General features: G+C 39.1%; 2 protein-coding genes across 2 annotated transcripts in view; one reads left to right on the top strand and one right to left on the bottom strand.

Annotated features, from left to right (window-relative positions):
* The window catches only part of LOC134653446 (uncharacterized protein CG43867), a 447,433-nt gene that overhangs the window by 264,873 nt on the left and 160,804 nt on the right, over positions 1–21,756 (bottom strand). The window lies entirely within an intron of this gene.
* LOC134653639 (uncharacterized protein K02A2.6-like) lies at positions 1,483–5,961 on the top strand. Its single transcript, XM_063509034.1, has one exon. It carries the CDS (start codon positions 1,648–1,650, stop codon positions 5,959–5,961), a length of 4,314 nt encoding a protein of 1,437 aa, XP_063365104.1. The 5' UTR covers positions 1,483–1,647.

Genomic DNA, 21,756 nt, shown 5'->3' with positions numbered 1-21,756 from the left:
TGCGTTCCCTGACGCCCGTGCTCCTCAGATATAATTTAAGGTATAGCCATGCAGAAAAGCATGAAATTCCTTTTAACCACGGCCACAGTACACAGATTAAAATGAAAATAGCTAAGAGTACCCGCTATTTGATGGTGCTGCTTGCATGTGATAATAGTAAAATAAAACTAATAGGAGCAATAAAAAGTAAATGCGATAAGTTATGGACTAGTGGCGTACGGTCGCACATTTAAGACTCAACTTGATAAGATCCTTAACTTACAACTTAGACTTGTTAAGATATTAGTAGATAAGAAAACTAAAGAAAAATGTAACAAACACTATAATCAACTTTATCAGAGCTGTAACATATTACCTGTCCACGAAAAACTTAAATATTTGTTAGCTGTCGAACAGTATAAGTGTCATAAATTTAAGACTTTAAAAGTTTACAACAGAAGTCTAAGAGAGTCTACACGGAAAAGATATGACGAGCCACAAGCCTCTAATTATTATGGTCGAAGAACAAGGCACTTAATACCGCGTATTTTTAACGTCATACCCCCCGAGCAAGATTTCTCAACTAAATCAATTTTTAAGAAAAAAATTAAAAGTTTGTTATTAAATAGTTACGCTAATGCAAGTTGGTCATAATTAGATTAGTTTAGTAATTAAATTAGCATAGTATAAGCATGAAGGGAAATTGGGTGTATCTCATTCGCCAACAAACTGTTACGCAGTTTGGCGAAGTTTTGTAATAGTTGTAAGTGTTTTTTTTGTTTATTAGCAATAAATTAAAAAAAAAAAGATTTATTCAAAAAAACTCGCAATATTTTAGATATTTTCACGATCATTAAAAAACGCAATTTGTAGAGTGTACAAATTAACAATCATTAGTGTGTGTAAGAACAAGCTACAAAACTACATACCGATGCTCACAATAATATAAAACATTACACGCACACACGCACGTTACACGTATTTATTTATTACTTAAACATTAACCTTTCTTTTTTTTTCAAGTGGACTTTACCTACGCTACTACACTGCAAGCTCACAACCTTCAAGATACGAATACTGTTTTTCTACTGGCAACTGTGGGGTGCACTGCGGAAGCTGGTGTCCCAGCAGTGAAAATTGTGCATGCCGCGACACGGGGAATGCAATAAGGAGCGGCTTATCGTCCCGTGGCAAAAGCGTGCACTTACGGGAATCGAACCTGCCCACATGTTTACTTGACAGTGGAGTGTGGGAGTCATCGGAGCAATACAACGGACGGGCTACATGGGCCTTTGGACCTTGTTTTACAGTCATATTTAATAAATTCTCTTTAAAACAACCAGGTTTGTGACTAACAAAAGTTTGAATGCCCAAATGAAGTTCTGAGTATTTTTGATTAATACCTAACATTTACAGCATTATGGCAATGCATTATATACAAATACATAACCTGTCATGACTTATTAGCCTACTATACGTACACCTAGGTATATAAAGTTATAAGTACTGTTGTATATGTATGCAACTACCTATGCATGTGTGTGTGGCTGCGCCCACGATCCATCTTACTTACGTCAATAAAACAGTGTGCTATAAACCAACGTTCGTGTCACTCGTCTCCTCGGCCCTATACGTATCAGTGGCGACGTTTACCCACATTTTAAAAAGATGAGTGCTGTTTTCGGTGTCCTTCCGACTTTTGACCATAATGTGCAAGTTTGGAAAAATTATAAAAGTCGTGTGTGTCAGTGGTTCATCGCTAATAATATTACAGAGGCTACAGATGCACAGGGACAAAAACGACGAGCGATTTTGTTAAGCGCACTCAATGAGAGCTCGTACGAGCTCGCAGCGCATTTGGCGTTGCCCAAAGATGTCCAAGAAGTGCCGTACGAGGACATATTAAAATTACTGGACGACCATTTCACTCCCAAGTTAACCGGGTTCGGCGAGCGGCATAACTTTTACTCTGCAACGCAGCAACGAGAGGAGTCATACCCACAGTGGGCGGCTAGACTGCGAGGACTGTCAGTGCATTGTGCGTTTAAAAACGTAGAAGAAGCATTACGTGACCGTTTCGTTATGGGGATGCTGCCGGGCAGGGAAAAAGAAAAATTGTATGCTCAAGATTTATCCGCGTTAACGTTAGCGAAGGCGGTAGAACTCGCGGAAAACATTCGTCGCGCGCGGGCAGGCGCGGCCGTGGCCGGCGCCGGCGCCGGCGCCGCTGCCGTTACTCCGGGATCGTCGGAATCGTCGGCCTCCGAGTTATTTAAGATCACGCGCGGTGGTAAAAACGAGGGAAGTGCAAAGGTGAAGTGTTCGGTGTGCGGCTACACCAACCATAGTGCGTCACAGTGTCGTTTCGCTAAGTTTACATGTAAAAAGTGTAATAAAAAAGGGCATCTCCGTAAGATGTGCACTAGCGTAAATTACGTTAATGTATCGGCGGATTGTCAGGGCGATAACGACGACGATGGTAAGTTATATTACATTCGTTCTTTCCGGGGTGAGCCTATGGTTGAAACGGTGAAAATAAATGGTCGAAAGTTAAAATTTGAAATCGACACTGGTTCTGCGGTGACCGTTGTTTCTTACATTACGTACAAAATGCATTTTAAAGATGTACCATTGTTACCTACAAAAAAAAGATTAGTCACTTATTCAGGCCAACATCTACAATGTAAGGGTAGTGCACGATCGACAGTAGAATACGCGGGTAGCACTCGCGCATTGAACGTGTATGTTGTTAACGACGACGGCCCGCCGTTGCTAGGCAGAGATTTTATTGCTTTGTTTAGATTGCAACTTACACCTGTGCAAACGGTGCATTATTGTAATGATAAATTACTTATAGGTAGCACTGACTTAGAGAAACAGTATCCCAAATTATTTTCAGGTAATTTAGGGTTATTCAATAAGTATAAGGTCAACTTAAGGCTTAAAGAGGACGCAAAACCTGTTTTTTTTAGAGCGCGGCCGGTAGCGTTCGCATTACGCGATACCGTTAGCAAAGAAATTGATAGGCTTGTCAATTTAGGGGTTCTGAAGCCAGTTGATCATTCCGAGTATGCCTCACCTGTAGTGCCAGTTTTAAAGAAAAATGGTTCAGTGCGTTTATGTGCAGATTATTCCGTCAGCATAAATAAACAGCTACTTATCGATCAATATCCGCTGCCTACAATAAACGAACTGTTTTCAAAGTTACACGGGGGGAAAACGTTCACAAAGTTAGATCTGTCCATGGCATATAACCAGTTCGAACTAGACGAAGACTCACAAAGGTTGACTTGCATAAACACGCACCGTGGATTATTTCGCTTTACACGTCTCGTTTTTGGGCTGGCGTCTGCGCCAGCGATATTTCAGCGAGCCATGGAATGCGTGCTCGCAGGCCTCGACGGCGTGCTGTGCCTGCTCGACGACGTGCTCATCACGGGCGCCGACGCCGCCCAGCACCAGGCCAGGTTAAAGGTAGTGTTGCAAAGACTACAAGATGCGGGACTGGTATTGCAACGGGATAAATGTGAGTTTTTTAAGGACGAGATTAGCTATTTAGGCTATATAATAAATAAAGAAGGTTTAAAAAAATCACCAGAGAAAATTAAAGCCATAGTTGAAGCACCGGTGCCAACAAACATTAGTCAGTTACAATCATTCTTAGGGCTAAGTAACTACTACCGAAATTTTGTTCCGGGCGCCTCGACTATACTCAGTCCATTATATGACCTACTTAAAAAGAATACAAAATGGGAGTGGTCAGCGTTGCATAACGACGCTTTTAACAAAATTAAAAGACATCTGGTGTCTGATCAGGTTCTTACACACTTTAACCCTAAAGCAAAACTTTTTTTGACCTGTGATGCATCACCTAGTGGCCTTGGGGCTATTTTGTCACAATTAGATTCGGACGGAGTCGAGCGGCCGGTCGCATTTGCCTCGCGCACTCTAAACCCCGCTGAAAAAAGGTACGCGCAAATACAGCGGGAAGCGACCGCAATAATATATGCAGTGCGACGCTTCCATCAGTATTTGTACGGTAGGGCAGAGCCGTTTGTATTGAGAACGGACCACAAGCCCTTAACTTCAATATTTGGGCCCTACAAAGGCATCCCCGAGGTCTCAGCGAATCGTTTACAAAGATATGCATTATTTCTCAGCGGTTATAATTACACAATAGAATATGTGCGTAGTGCGGACAATAGTGCAGACTTTTTGTCTCGGGCAAGCCTGCCGGGGGAGCGCGGGCGGGGCGCGGAGCCAGCACTCGCCGATAGTGATAAGGCCGCATATGTTTGTTTTGTTGCAGACGGGGCAAAACCATTAACTCTAAATGAATTACAGATAGGTACCCAGACAGATGCGATATTAAATATCGTAAGTAGGTATATCCTCAATGGTTGGCCGAATAAAATTACCGATGTGCGTCTGAAGCCTTACCATTTATGTAGAACTCAGTTAGCTGTAGAAAATGGTATTATTATGCGGGGTCACAAAGCGGTAGTTCCACAGTCGCTTCGCGATAAAGTTCTGGCAGAACTGCATACGTCACATCTAGGAATAGTTAAAACTAAAGCAGAGGCTCGGGCTCGGTTCTGGTTTCCAGGGATTGACAGGGCTTTGGAGACGTTTTTGGGTTCGTGTGAGGTGTGCCAGCAGTTGCGGCCGTCCCCGCCCCGCGCGCCGCCGGCGCCGTGGCCCCAGACTGCGCGTTGTTTTGAAAGGTTACACATTGATTTCCTCGGGCCGCTATATGGCCATACGTATTTAGTAATCGTAGATACTTATAGTAAATGGCTTGAGGTATATCCCATGGTTAGTACGACATCTACGGCCGTAGTAGACAAGTTATGCGACTTTATTTCCAGATTCGGGTTACCAAAAACAATAGTAAGTGACAATGGTACTGCTTTTTGCTCGCAAGAATTTACTAGATTTTGTGACCTTAACGACATAAAACATATTACGTCACCAGCCTACCATCCCGCCAGTAACGGCCAAGCCGAGAGTTTTGTTAAGATCACAAAAAAAGGTATTAAGTCGAGCATGTTAACGGGTAAAAATGATAGACAGAGGCGGTTACTCTTATTAAGATATTTAATGGATTATCGCAATTCAATACATTCAACCACGGGCTGCGCTCCGTCACAGTTAGTATTTGGTCATAAAATAAGATGTAGACTTGATGTGTCGAATCCATCCTCGGAGTTATCGCCCTTATCATCTGCCGAGTCCGTGATTAATAAACCTGTAAAAATTCAACAGTGTTCACCATGTAAAGAATACGAGTCACGTAATTTTAAAAAAGGCGAGTTAATACTTTACAAAAAGTATGTCAACAAGTCTCAATTTAACTGGTGCAAAGGGACAATCGATAAAAGGATTGGCAAAGTTTTGTATTTAATCAAAGACTATTATACAGATATTATTATCAAAAAACATAAAAATCAAATAATTAAAATCAATGGTACCATAGCGGATGACAGCCCAGGGGACCAAAGTTTAACGGATTTGGATGAGTACTTACCATCTGCAGACCCGCCTCCGCCATCGCCGCCGACGCCTCCGCCGCCGTCGCCGCTGCTGACGCCTCCGCCGCTGCCGCCGCCGCCGTCGCTGCAGCCGACGCCTCCGCCGCCGTCGCTGCCGCCGTCGCCGCCGCCGCCGCTACCGCTGTCGCCGCTACCGCCGCCCCCGCCGACTCCGTCTCCGCCAACGACTGATGGAGGCAGTGTTCCCCCTCCAGATCCGTCGTCGCCGTCTGGTGACACTCCAGAGCTCTCGCGGGAGGGGAAAGGGTCAGTGCCAAGTGACGCAGAGTTTCAAGAAGCGGAATCTTTTACGGATAGCTCTGAAGACACAGACACAGAGATGGTCCCCACTGAGGCTGAGCAACAAAGTACACAATGTGTGCGCTCAGATGCGCGGAACAGATTACGACGCCGTTCAAAATTAAATGTAGATTTTAAGAAATATTTTTAGGATATTAGTTAGTAATTTAGAGGGAGGGATGTTGTATATGTATGCAACTACCTATGCATGTGTGTGTGGCTGCGCCCACGATCCATCTTACTTACGTCAATAAAACAGTGTGCTATAAACCAACGTTCGTGTCACTCGTCTCCTCGGCCCTATACGTATCAAGTACTTAATAATAAAAGTAGGACCTATTCAATTTAATCAATAATCATTAATCACTTATTTCTTTGTACAGAAACTCAGAAAAACAATATATAATTTAGATTCTTGTTTGAGAACTAATTTAAAAATGTATATTATTACAAACATCGTCTTAATATAGAAAATTGCTCATTTAGGATAACCCGCTCACATGCAAATATACCTACCACACGCTACACACCGCACGTGCAATCGAAAGTGCACGATTTACGCGCGCCCCTGTGAGCGATGGGGTCTATTAGACGCATCCTGCGCGATTTATCGCATGCACCTAAGTGCACTGGTTATTAGTATTTATAATAGGGCGCGGAGATCGATGGCTTGGTGTAAGGCCTGAGTGGACGCTCGAGTTGGGCGTGCAGCGGGGCGGGGCGTGCGGCGTGCATGTTAAACAAATGCAAACGTACAGGAGCGGCCTTAGTGCACGCCGCTCAAATCACTTGAGAGCCCGACGCCACGCTGCACGCCCCACCGAACGCTCCGCTTCGAGCGTCCACTCAGGCCTTACACTTAGTTTTTGAGAGCGGTTTTATGGTTAGGAGGCATTGGGTGCATTTTAAGTACAGGTTTCGCTTGCTGCTAATTTATTTACCAACTTATAAACTGCAAATACATCCAAGAATTACAGCGAGTACAACCTGTAACAAAATTCCGTTTAACACTCTATTAGAGTTGCGCGTTTCAAAAAAGTCTGATTCTTGGTAGTTCAACTGTCTTAAAATGCGTCTCGCGAAACGAAAGACAGTTCAGATGGGCTTAACTTGACAGCTACGAAGTTACGGACATGGCGGCGAACACATACACATTATTACATTATTACATTTAGTAAATATTGACCAACTTTAACCAGTTCACTAGTTAAAGAACCAGTGAACTGGTTAAAGAACCAGTGAATTTTTCATTAATATTTTATGTTTAATAGTACGAATGTGGTATGTCGTCAAAGTCGTTATGACGTTTCGTGAATGTTCATAATCGTTTACTTACCGTAAAAACATAACAGGGGCTAAGCTTTAAAACATAATTTCCATAACTTCGTAGCTGTCAAGTTTTGCTCATCTGAACTGTCTTTCGTTTCGCGAGACGCATTTTAAGACAGTTGAACTATTATCATGCCGCGATCAGAAAGGGATTAGAAATAACAGATTTCCATACACTTACGTCAAAATCAATATGGATTGACAGCTATCTCAATCCCTTTCTAATCGCGATTCAGTAATACCAAGGATCAGACCGACATCTCTCCAGTACCTACGTAACTTATACAATGAACCTCTGTAACGACTAAAAGCAGTTCTCATGTAATGCACTCCACTTTTATCGCGCGTTTGTCGCGGTCGACAGCTTATACGGCTTCTTTATGGGTGTCGCGATCTTAACAATACTCTTACTAAGATTAAATACGTCTAATGAAAACGATTTAGATACTCGCGCTTTTTGCATGTCAATGAATTGATTGCTCAATTTAAATCATACGTGAAAATTTGTATAATAAAAGACTAAATTAAATTTATTTCACGAAGATAAACCATGTTACTTAAGTTTCTTCTTTTTATATTTAGGTATATATATGCCCTGTATTTTCCCAGCCATAACTAACCAAAATCACGGTACAGTATAAACTCAATAGCAAGGGAAATGAGTCACTCTATATAAACATTTTCATACAAGCTGACCCATATTTATTGCTCTTAAATGCAGATGCTACGTGCAATAACAACGCAGGAAAAGGTTTGTGAACGCGTATAAGGTCAAACTATAACGAAAGCAGTTCAGAAAATAATTAAGTTAAGCTTTAATCTAATCAGAAAATTAAGTAAAACAAACGAGGCCTGGCTACCCGCCACCGTTATCGGCCGAAGGGTATTAATTACCTTGGACAGGGGAAATTACGTGTATAAGTCAAGAATGTTATAATTGAAGGACCTACTTATAGGATTGTTTCTGAATTTATGTAAGGAATCGCTCTCGCTCTAATTCCGCTAAAAGTTTCGTACTACTTTACTATTAAGTGCATGTGTCTCGCTCTTTACACATTCAATTTCTTGATAGGAAATAGATTAATATTGGTAAAATAGTTAAAGGAAACCCATGAATAACACTAATCTATAACCCTTCAAGTTATTCAAGTGGTTTTCGCATCGACCCGTGTGTGGTGAGCCGCCAGTTTACTGCTTTTCGATCCGACCATTAACGGGTTGACCGCCACTTGAAGGGTTAAATGAAATCTAAATTGGTTACACATTCCATGACGTTAATACAAATGTTACAATTAAAAGTTATGCTCTTGCAACATGCGAAATGTTATTTTTTTCACCGAACTGGAATAGAATACAATACATCTTTATTCGTGAGTTTGTGATATCAGAACAACGCAAAATTGCTTTTGAAAAAGAAAATGTTCAGACATGAAAAAAACTTGTGATGTGATTATGTAAGATAAAAACATCCACAGTATGTGATTTGATTAATCATATTACAGCACCGTGGAAACTCTCCAGATGCGTCTCGAAAGCTCCAAATTGAATTCTTGCATTATTTGATACGTAGATTATGGATAACCGTGCATATTTGAGAAGCGTGGTGAAGTTTAGCAGTAATTAGTATTCTACCTAGAGGCGTGTATGCGATGCGGTATGCGACGTGCGATCCGTATTGTTACTTAGTTTTGGAAGCGTAGTTTTAGGTTTGAAATGTTGAAGACTGAAATTATTCCTTTTATGCGATATTACGGCTAAGCGATACGCCAATTTTTAGCACAGAGCGGAAAATACCTGTAACGAGCTGCGTCGTCGCGCTGTCGTTGCATAAATTCGTAGTAAATGAGATAAGGAAGCTTTCACAGAGCACGAAGCACCATGGTTTAAATACAATTGATATCCTTATTATACTAGTTTCTGAATATGTATCAAGATGACTACTAAATACAAATGTACCTCAGATTGGTACTCCCCTATACAAGTCAGTTGTATATTTTTTGTTTTAAAACATCAAAATCATCAGTCAATCTCAAATTCTCAACTCAAGACATCAAATTCTATAGCTGCACGGTAAGACGAGGGTTTCTCGATCTCATAACGAAACACTTCGAATGTCTCAGGTGAGAGAAACAGCTCAGGTACAGGACCTATTAATTTATCTATGGGATCACATCTGAGCCAAGTTACATAAACCCCACCATTTGACTTGTAAATGCAAGTAGTGGGCCGTTTTATCTGCTCCTGTGTATCGTGATTAAAACTCGTCTTCCATGATTCCTTTATGAGCGACAAGATGTCATGTCGCGATGTGTCGCTAATGAGCGTGGAACGTGTTTTCACGTAGCTAGCTGCATTGAGACAAGTTGACGGGCCTACATTTCGGGTTTATACAGGGTGTTTCCTGTAACAGGAGCAATAAATTAAACAGTAGGCTATACTCCTCAAACTGACCAACATTTGTTCAGCAACTTTTAAAAATAACTTATGTTTTGATTTTTATTACACTTTAAAGTTAGTTTATTCTAAGACGCAATGTATTGCAAATTTTGTTATGTTTAAAGCGTGACAAGCTGACAAGCAACGTCAAACACACTGATGTCAGCGTACATTGAAGGCAATATTTATTTTGTATGAAACAGACGAAGTCTAAAGGATTCGTAATTTTTAAAAGTTGTTAATAAAAGTTTTATAGTTTGAGGAGTAGGTATGCTATGTGTTTTGATTATTTGTGTATTACAGGCAACACCCTGTACAACTATGATTACCTAACTATATGTATTATGAATCCAGTCAATGAGTGTAAAAGTTAAAAAAATGCAGTAAAATTCTACTCAAAGATTTTGTGGTCTGTGTATCAAATGTATGCACATAATATGTCACTTATTGTAATAACACAAAACATAAACACTTTACATACAAAGGAGATAGGTGTAGGTATGTACTTATATCCCTTGTGTATGTGAATAATACATGATATTAAATTTGTAGTTAAGTCGATTGTAACATTTAATCGAAAGTTTAAATATTCCAAAATTATCTTTCAGCATTTCCGCCTTTAGGCAAACTTTATCGTCTAAACACATAAACCATTCTACTACGCAATCAAAACACAAAGTTGCACGCGCCGTCGTACGCGCAAAAGTAAATGAAACAGGCTACTTTATATGGAAGTTTACTAAAAGTGACCTCTTTTTAATGCTCTCGAGTGTAGAACTAACCAACAGATCAGCTACTACCATCTTAGGGCGTAGTAAAGTGCATTTCAATTCTGAGCTCAGATTAAATAGTTGGTAGACGATGCTATCACGGAGTGATTTATCTTTGGTCTACTCGTGGGCGACTTTTTAATGGAAAATAATCGCTAAGTCGCAAGCGCACTTCAGAAAGTTTGTTGATGCAAAGTACCTACTATGAATCCAATTGAGTATGCGTTCAAGACGTACCCTATAAATTAACACTCTTAGGTGTATTTTCCAAATGTTTACCCTTATTGCTGTTTTATAAATACCAGCCTGAAAATCTTAAAATATAATTACAATAAATTTATAATGACCGACGGATAGCTCAAGCACAGTGTCGTTGATGTACATTCACAAACATTCAAAAACTCAGTATGATCTTGGTAGTTTCGTCCATTAATAAAATGTAAATAGATACTTTGCGACTAAAAAATCGCAGCGTGCATGGCGTTTAGTACCTGGCTGAGGCGAAGGCTAATACCAGCTATTAGTCGTCCGTCCGTGGCAAGGCAGCTGGGATTGCATGCCAGCCTGGATAAATTTCCGGTTATAAAATACAGCAAAATGCTCCTGGTGGGAGCAAGCAATACATTAGTTTAAGCAAACATGTACAAAGTAGCTTTGCGCTATAATATTGTTAGTTTTATTTATTTAACCTCTTAATTTTTTGGTGGAAATGAGGCTTCTATACTTGGTCAAGCAGATCTTGTCAGTAGGAAAAGGCGGCAAATTTGAAAAATGTAGGCGTGAAGGAATATCTTCCCATAGAATATTTGAATTTCGCACCTTTTTTTACTGACAAGATTTGCTTGACCAGCTATATTTAGGTATTTTTTTCTTATTTAACAAAAAAAAATACTAGTATAAAACGGAGAGTTTTTATATGATTATATAGGTAAAGACTTTCCCTTTAATAGCTAAGAAAAGTCTTTATTTATTCTTCAATTTAGTCTTATTATAATGCACTTATAAAAGTCAAAGACTATCACTAGTAACCTACACCACAGCGCAGAAACCGGTGCAAATAATTGCACATACAAAGAATCTTATAAATACGTAATGCGTAGTCTTTGCAAATAAGATTAATAGTGACTTTACCCCTAAAACAAGTATACACCTATTAATACTACCTATTACTCAACTGCCTTTCTAGTTCCAACATGTTTCAATAAAAAAACAATTTTACGATATAACTAATAAAATAAGATAAAAGATAAGTCAACTGTTGGTATTTAGCGTCGCGTGAAACGATCCGCCATAGCCGGGCCCGTGAAAATTACACTTTTTATAATAAACGACACGAATTGCGTATCTGACACTTGAAGTGACCAAAGTTAACGTGAACGTTAATGTCATTTTTGGTGGCAATTAGCGTTATAATCGCATGTATAGTAGAATTGACTTGCTTAAGTTGTTAATTATGTCTTTCGGGTACCTACGGAATTAAGTTCAGCTTAGTAAATTGATATTTCGGCGGGCTATAGGTATGTAGAGGATGTGTGTTATATGTCTAACCGACAGAGACAACGACGCTTGGCATGACATACTCTGGCAAATCGGCTTTATTAAGTAGGCAAAAGGAGGCAAATTTGAAAATTCGGACCGAACATGGCGGAAAATGAATTTTGCGCCATTTTCTACTCGTCACTTAGAACTTTACTTTAAATAAGTATTATCACCATCCTTTCATATTCCGTTTCATAGATTTTCTGCTTATCTGACCTCTTTGTTACAGAAAAAATACAATTTCATTGCACCCTCCTGATTGCGCCAGACTTTTTTGTAAATGTGTTTTTGCATCATTTTAATGCAAAATTTCATTTCCCGTTCTATGACGCTATTGTCCGGCTGTATCAACGAAGCGGAACAGATTTTCTAAAGCAAAAATGTCAATAAAAGTTAAAAGTAAATGCGTCCAAGGGGGTGTAGGCCGGAGATACATCGTGCAACATTTGAATTCGAATTGAAGTTTTCAAATTTAAAAGTATCGAGCATTACGTATTTCATCCTGCACTGCATTTGATCACAAGACGCACGACATGACACGCCCATGTATGCCACACGGTGCGTCAAAACAAAACAACAGTCGCACGCCGTCGACCCGTTTTAAAACGGGGCATATTACGCGCGCCTTCCTCGGCAGTCATTTGTTTCTGTTAAAACTTCCCCGTGACGTGAGGCTGAATGTCAAAAAGTCAGCGAATTGGGTTACGACCCGGGTTAAATTGCCCGCGGTGTTGCTTTGTTTGGATGTTACGGTAATATGACAAGCGAAGCTGTGTGGTTATCAAACTGAAGCTATACGGGTTTATGTTGTGGAAGCAGTCTTATTTAACGGTGAGCTTTTGAAGATAATGCCATTTTTTGTCTGTCAAACTTCAGAATGTATTTTTGAGTCTTGTTTATTTTAAATATTGTGAACATTTTTATTGACTGCTCTTCCTCCGGCTCCAATAAATGATTTATAACTCAAGATAGGTTATAGGCGTTCTAAGATTGAAGCGCTTACCTTGTGACAAATTGGACAAGTTCCCTTAGTCGCGGCTGGACAAGCGAGCAAAGTGCACGTGCTAACGAGCTCACCGAAAGAGAAAGAGACGAGCTTATGTTTAACAACGAGTGTAACAAAGATGGATGGAATGAGAAAATTAATCAAAAATAACAAATTTATTCGTAGGCACAGAAATAAATACGGAAGTATTTTTTGTTCTCCTCAAGTATGAGTATAACCTATCTATGGTTATAATATCATTGGCTCCAATGAGGTGTTTTATAAAACACCTGTGTCAAAAGTATATTGCGAAAAATATTATTAATCTGCATTAAATCCCCTGGCCCCAATACAACACCACCAACACCCAACCCTCGCTAAACTCATTCCTCCAAAACCGGCTAAAAGTGTAAATTACAATAAAATAATGACATCAAGCTCAAGGTTGACTGGGCACAGCCAAATTCCGAAGGTTCCTTCGTCAAGCATAAGCCCGCTGATTGAATTAGCATGGAACTTTTCGCCTGACAAATTTATGTGGCCGCGCGGTGCTTCGTGAAAAAACTTCCGAATTATATTTTTATCGGCGTAAGCTTTTTGCTTTATGGTTTTAATATCTGCCGTATTGGGTGATTGTTTATGCCCTGGTTGTATGAATTTGTTTTGCTTTTGGGAAATTATTTTACGGGAGGTGTGATTTCGATACATTTTTGCAGTCAGCACAGTCCTTCTAGGAACATGCGAAAGTTTAAAAGAAAATTTGGGCGAAATTTCACAAAGTTTGCCAAAGTGTATAAATATAAGCAGAATAGGCGAACACACTCCGATAAATATTCACTTTAAGTAAAATTACTGTAAGATATAAATCAAAAACTTTGAATAGCTTATAAATGTTATATATAGTAGTAGCGATGATAATGTTACAAGTTTATTTAGTGTTAATCTTGCTTCGAAGTACAAATATTTTTCCTTTTATTTAATCTTCTGCAGTCAAAAACGCAAGAAAAAAATCAACAGGGTTGTCACCATTTCCCTAAACAATCCTTATCTATATACGCACCTTTAATAAAAACGGCCTATTTTCGTGCAAGTAATTAAAGAAAGTTATGAATCTCCAACGCGGGATTTCCTAGCGACGGGAGATATAAAAACGCGCTGTGAGCACCCATTAAACAAGATCGGTATCATAATTGAATTAAAAATTCCGACACGAGCGTAGGTACTCTAACTAGGGTTGCCGATAGAATAGGAGACGATTTGGCATTACGATAAGAGACAGTATCACTAGATAAAAATAAAGTAACTTAGGAGATAACATTTTCAAAACATGACCAGAGTTTAAAAATTAGTGCACCCATATACAGCAAGTATAAAACAGATAGTGAAGGCCAAAGTGGCCAAATATACAATACAGCCATTACATTCATTCAAACATTGTCAAAAGAATAAGCGAGTTAATCTTCACATTGGTACCTACTTAATGTAAGCTAGTAATTGTTAATTTTTGCTCATATAGGTACTTAATACCTAACTTCAGATCAGATATTAATTTGCATTGACAACAAACTCAAACCATACCAAAGACTGGAAGTCCTAAGTTTAACTATTAAGGCGCATTTTTTTTCAGTCATGTCATTACATTGGTTTAAATGTCTAGACCTGATGTTACATCCTGCAAGCTCTAGGTAGGTATTTAAAAAATAATAATGAAATAATTTAAACATAGAATGTTTTTTTTTAACTTACATATTACTAACATGTTCTATGACAACCCTATCTGGCAGAGACGTGCCACTGCCATCGCCAACGAAGTTAAACTTCAAAACTGGGGAAAACTGTCTACGATACGAATTCCACGGATATCGGAACGTGGTGCTATGCGCAGTGTATTTTATCTGCACGACGCCAAAACGTCTTATACGTGACCCTTCAATTCAAATTCAAACAGCAAATAATTGTTCCGTATTTTTCTGTCTCATGACAAATATAACGTATTTTCTTTCATTGCTTGCTCAATATGCTCATAATAACTTCCGACCAAAATAAAAATTGAATATTTAAACATTATTATAAAAATATACATAAAGTTTTATTAATAATGGTTGCGTAAATGAAGCTAGGTTAACACAAGAATAATATTTGACAATAGTCAGGCCGCACAAAGCAAGATACATTTTAAATAGTTACGTTTTGGTTGACAAGCTGTGGTGGCCGAGTGGATATGACGCCCGACTTTCAATCCGGAGGTCGCGGGTTCAAATCCTGGCTCGTACCAATGAGTTTTTCGGAACTTATGTACGAAATATCATTTGATATTTACCACTACCTAGCTTTTCGGTGAAGGAAAACATCGTGAGGAAACCTGCATACATCTGCGAAGAAATTCAAAGGTGTATGTGAAGTCCCCAATCCGCATTGGGCTAGCGTGGGGACTATTGGCAAGGTGCGAAGTCGGTGGAGGGGGAAGTGGCGCTGATCGTCACAAACACAGGTAATCTTATGGAATGTCCGCCATTAGTACTAGCGGCAGCCGCTTGAACTAATTTTACTCCATAAGATTTAACGTAGAAAGTCCGCCAAAATGAGGGCAGCACCAGTCGTGCACCTAGCGAATAGCCCGAGCCCTCTCGCGCATGAGAGGAGGCCTGTGCCCAGCAGTGGGACGTATAAAGGCTGAATTATTATTATTATTTGTATCTCCTTTATTGGGATCACGGGCCTATAAATCCCGGTCTTTTGATAGGCTTGCGTGGGGATATAGATCCAACACGTAGAGGCCCTTTGGAGAGCTTTAATGTCATGTAGAACGCCTGCTGGGACCGGTGCAACAATAGACACCCATGAACCGGTCTCAGCAGGCATTGGGACTATTGTAGAAAAAAAGTGAACAGAATACCGGTCTATGGATTGAAGTTTGGGTGGACTATGAGACTGGGCTATTGCAAAGACGTACGGACACCTGCCATAACAAGGTTTACACAAGTTATCGAGGCAGGTGGTGACTTGCCGCGCACTAGATGGGCCCCTGAAACTGCCGTCGCGAAGACGACCAGGAGCAACATCGGTGTGAGCGGCTCAGGGGTGTCGAGAGGTGTACACCGCTTTCTACCCAGTGACTGTAAACAGCCACTGTGCCAACTCGCGCTTACGCAAATTTCACTTCCACCCCTGGAGCATATAGCTCTAACGACTCCTCTCTGGACGGCCAATTAAGGCAAGCCAGAGCCGAGAGTCCTGCGGGTCCCCTTGGGGTTCCACTCCAACCGACGAAGACACGCCGGAGACGGAGACCCTGACCGACTCTCTGGAGCACTCGGGTCCGTGGGGTCGTTACTCCCCAACAGCTCGCCACAAGCTGCCCTGCGGGCTTATTATTATTATTATTACGTTTTGGTAATAAATATAAATTTGAGCAACAATTTACCAAAGTCGGAGTGTTAAGTAACAACCAGATACCTAGTCTTGTTATATGTATATACGAAGGGTTCATGATCACAATAACCATTCCATAAGTGACAAGTAGGTAGTAGATTTTTCTAAGGGGTAGTAGAACCGTGTTGCATAGAAAACAGCATCTAAATCAATTCGTGCTAGACATACTAGCAGAACTAATACGGCATGTTTCCAATAACTGTGACCTGTACTGATGCATTAATCACTAAGCTCATGTAAACCCAGCATTACGCAGAGTAATATTCAGCTAGAGGCTGTCAAGTTGTCATACAGCAGTGCGAGATAGGGAAACTTGAAGGCCGATATGATATCAGTCGCCCGAGGTATTTGTGGGTATTGTTTCGCAGGAGGGTTGGCAGATAGTGGATTTGAGATTATGAGTCAGGATCTATTCGACTCGTCAGAGTGTCTTTTATGATAAGTGGACAAATGGAAACCACGTCAGGAGCTGTCATTCTTACTAGCGAATTTGCGATTATGAGGTGACATAGGGTCTATTATTTGACTCATCAAAGTGAATAAGTTTATGGAAATATGATCAATTTACTTTTTGAAGGGCTGTATTACTGTGTAGCGAGAACTCATCAAAATAAGCAGGCCGCGTAGCCAACGTGCCAATGGCTTACGCTCCGTAGAAATCGAAACGCAACTGTCACTGTCGCATTAATATGGAAGAGTGATAGAGAGACACAAAGCGTTTCGTTGTCGAAGCGATAGCGATTGTCAGCTTGGCTAAACCGGCAGCACTTCAAAGACAGCATTATTTATAAACGATGTTAGTTGTCAAGGGCTTCCAAATTCATAAACAAAACATGAATGCATTAGGTACACCTCTACTTATGTTTAGATCACGAGTCAAGAAACAGTAGGGCTAGTTCATGAATGTCAATAAAACGATTAACTTTGTAACTTTCTGGAGCTTCTTTACTTATAACACAATTATGCAACAATTTGACTTTGAAAATTGTGTTAAAAGAAGAATACAAGTCCCTTTACTCCGACAAACATCCAAAATTCCAGTCCCGGGTCATCTTACCTGACGTTGGAATGTAAATTCCATTACCAAATGAAATTTCAGTTTCAATTAGAACAAAACGCTGTAACTCCCATGTCTAATAGCAGTTTGACGTCGTGCATAGTGTGCGGCCCCCCTTAGATACCTGCTGTATTTGCCACCCCTCGTGTATAATCGCCTTAAAAGATGTACATTCGTTAGATTAGCGTGCACGTTTTTGAGTAAATTTAATGAGTGTAAGTTTTAGTAATGCGTGAAGCAGTGAAGTGAAACATGAAACTTTGTAAATTTTTACTGTACAGAAAATAATGGGCATAGAAAAAAAAACCTTTAAATTGATGTCTTCGTAAGCACATGTGCAACATTAAATTAAATCTAAAATCAACCTTATTTATTACAAAGCCCTGGTGGAAAGAGAGGGTTGTTAAGTTTAACGTGTGTATATGACACCGTAAGATTGTGAACCCGTTAGTTTATAATCTAACATAGGTTAGGTTAGGTTAGATTATAATCTCCCTACCGTCAGTTTATAATGTAACTAGCGAGATTATAATATGAAGAGTGTTTACAATTTTACGGTGACATATACATACGTTTGAGACAACGTACCTCCCCGATGGATGAACCGATTTGAATGCGAGTCAATCAACAATATATTATGTTAATGTTGACTGATCGTTTTTGTTACCCGGGCTTGTTAAGCTTGAACATACGAGTAAAATACTTTTTACAAAAAAAAGAAAACCGACTTCAAAAAGGATGAAATAAAATATTATCCTTTTTGAAGTCTATGCGTTACCAACTGATATGTTTGAAGTCGGTGCCAAGCCAAATTTAAAAGCATACCATGATTTTGGTGCGATTCAATAAGAATGTACTTTGGATTGCCTTACACCACGACAATGAACGTACTTTCTGTAGGTACAGTCAACGTTAAAAATATGTAAAATGAAAATGAAATGAAAAATTATTTATTCACTAACAAGCAATGTTTAACAAAATACAGTTTACACTTTTCGCCTTATTACAAAGGAGTAAGGTGCAAAAGTGTAAACATGTCTTTGACGTCGACTGTACAGACTAAGAACACACCTCAGCTCAGAACACACGATCAAACCTTCTTGGCGCAGGCCGTAGGTACCATGTTTGTCGGCACATTAGTGTAAATCCAATGCATTTTTTTGCCGTCGTATTTTTTAAAGAGCATTTCTTACAAAAAAAGAATTACTTAAATCGGACCACAGGTGCCGGAGTAATCGCTGAACATACTACATTTAAAAAAATCATCATCATTATCATCAAAACAATCATCATCATCAGGTCTGCTTCACCAAATTGGTGGTTTTAGGGAGAAAACGCTCGAGTTGCTTAAGAAAACACCCAAATCACCATGCATGTGCCTTTGAAAATTGAGGAGTTCCCTCAATTCCTCATGGATCCCATCATCAGAACCAAATTAATATGGGACCAACTTGGAGGTAGCTTCTTTCAAACAAAAAAAGAATTACTCAAATCGGACTACGGATGTCGGAGTAATCGGTGAACGTACATAGAAAAAAAAAAAAAAAATAGCCACAACCGAATACAGAACCTCCTACTTATATGAAATTGAAGTCGGTTAAAAACATACGCAATGTAACGTTCTACGCGCACGGCGCAAAGTTAGACAAAGCAGTCAAAGCACGTTAATAGTAACCCAAAATTTACAAACATTTTAAAACGTGGATAATGTCCAGGCATAGAACCGTTAAAACATCAAAAAATCTTGTATATAAAGGCGAGTTATAACTGTATATACATGAACATGCTGGTATGATATTCATGACCTTTACAAACTTCTAGCAGAAAAGGCTTTATTGTTAAAGTACGGCTTGTAGCGTTAAGCCCTAGTTTAACAAGTTTACGCGTGAAGTTTACGTTGTTTTTGCAACCGTACTTGCTACATAGCTGGCTTGCCAGAGTATAATAAATTGTATATTCTAGATTTTTTTATATTGCGTTTTTATTATAATCGTTCCTTGAGTACTATAGTGTCACTATACAAAATTAAGAACCATTCTAATAGTGACGTTGTTCCATTTTTCAAAAGTTGAATTTTCAAGGACTAGTCATTTTGTATAGTGACACTATGTTTCTCAAGGAAATATTATATTTATTTTTATAATTTGCGACAAATGTCTGTCAAGCATGGATTCCGAAGAAACAAAAATACAACGAATTGACTGACGAAATTTTTTTTTATGTATTTTAACAACAATATTGACATCTCGAGATAAGCTAGGAGGTTTAGTTGTCAATTGCTATGAATTCTATAGGTTAACTCATTATATTAAAAAAAAACTAATTTAAAATGTATTGATTGAAATGGCACCCACTAAAGGCTTAACATTGATTAGGTACTAAAACAAAACCGAATTCAGAGTGACTGGAGTCCATTTTCTTTTACGAGCTATTCTCGGCAAATTGGTAAAACTATATTCCCTAGAATCAGGCTAGCCCACAGGTACAGAAACTGTAGTAAAAACTTTCTGGAGAATGCTCAGTTGCTCACCTACGGATTTTATGACAAATTGATGGCTATCACTCTCGGCATTTTTATTTTTAAGAAAGACATACGCTGGTACAGTGATTGAATGGATTCAATTCTAATGTTGCAGCTCACTGTATATTATGTAATAATAGGTAATAAGTACATGTCTTCGTGTCTACTATGTATACATATACTAGCGCGACTCGCACCCTAATCAGTTGAATACAACTCGATGTCTTGACGTTTATGCACGGTTTAATTTATGATACGGAATCAAAGCGTGTGTAGCCGTCTTAGCTGCTACGTTTACGTTATAAACCCTGCGTTGCTAGGGTAAATTAAAACCTATTATGTATATGTATGTGTGTATATGTTAATATCAAATTTCTACTTTATCTATAGGTACTTGGCGGAGTTTGAAACAATTTTCTTATCTAAATGCATAAAAAAGTCAGGATCGAATAAATTGTCAAACTACAAAAGATAATTACAATAATCGATTAGGACGATAATTTGTTAATAATTTAAGTAAATATACCAACTAATGCTAACAAAACAGTGTTTTAGAAGTTCATGTTAATAAAAATATAGGCTTGGTTGCACCAGTTGTTTCTATAACAGTTTTATAAGTAATAAATTGTCTTACCGAGTACCTATTATGTACCTTACCTACCTACCTTACTTACCTTACCTTACCTACATGACCACTGATCACCCATCACGCATGGTTTAGCTATAAACCTCTTTAGTTTAGCACCAATTGAATCCCACGCGGCGTTTCCCGCGTAAACTATCTCAAAATGGCGGATCTTACAAGATGGCGGTGGATGTAATGAGCCACGCGATTTGCAAGGTAAGACACCTTGCATCCCAAGTGGTGTTGGCTGATTTTGATATTTCCCCACAATGGAAGGGTTGAAATTGTGAATAAATTTGTTCATGACCTCACGGACAAAATGGCGTAATGACTGTAAGGTAAGCGGCATGCAAGTACTAACGATATAGGATTTCGATTACCTACTTGTCATAAAACCCATTTCAAAATGGGGGTTACAGGAGTTCATTAAAATTTGCGACTTATACAGTGTGTAAGTCAAATACGGGCAATAAATTAAACCAGATATAGAATTTACCCGTCTTATCATTAAGATGTTTTTTTAAGTTACACTTAATTATGACCCCGTGATTAATTTTTTCCACATGTACCGAGCAGCAATGTACTGTAAACATTAAGAAACAAGATGATAATGACATTACGAGATACGAGCTTTTCATAGTAACTGCCAACAAGCGTTGACAGTTACTTTAAAAAGCTCGTATCCCGTAACGTGTGTGGTGTATTACATTGCGGGCCGAATTATTTTGTATGGTTATAATTTTCAATGCATTTCTAAGTAAAATCTATCTCAATATACTTTTTAGGTCCTATGCTAACCACCGTTTAAATATTCGCCCGTATTGGATTTACACACTGTATAACATTATTATACTTATAGAAAAAAGTGCTCAGCGGCAGCTGCAAATAGCTGCTAAGTACTCCACATATGTTAAATACACTACCTCCTTCAATTATCATAATATGCATGCTGATATAATAAATGCACGTAGAGGTGAAAATACCAACCGCCATATTCGATATTTCGTCGAAATACTTAAAGGAATTTAGTATTCAACCCCAGCGTAACTTTAAAATTCATCAACCGAAATGACGTCCCAAACATCCAAATGTCGTTTACCAGCGAACAGTTCTGCATACCTCCATAACCCTCGAATACCCGGACGTGTACGAAATTACACAACATACTTGATTTTCTCACTACCATACGACCTTTTAAATAAGTTCGGTGCTCACTAGTTTTATCACTTGTGTGTGACTTCGCATAATGAGC

The sequence above is a fragment of the Cydia amplana genome, chromosome 13, assembly GCF_948474715.1.
Source record: "Cydia amplana chromosome 13, ilCydAmpl1.1, whole genome shotgun sequence".
Classification (NCBI taxonomy): Eukaryota; Metazoa; Arthropoda; class Insecta; order Lepidoptera; family Tortricidae; genus Cydia; species Cydia amplana.
Note: the sequence above shows the minus strand (reverse complement) of the source record. Positions and strands in the feature narration are given on the sequence as shown.

Bases quoted from the DNA above. Each gene is read 5' to 3' on its own strand.
- LOC134653639 (XM_063509034.1), top strand. From the start codon at position 1,648: ATGAGTGCTGTTTTCGGTGTCCTTCCGACTTTTGACCATAATGTGCAA.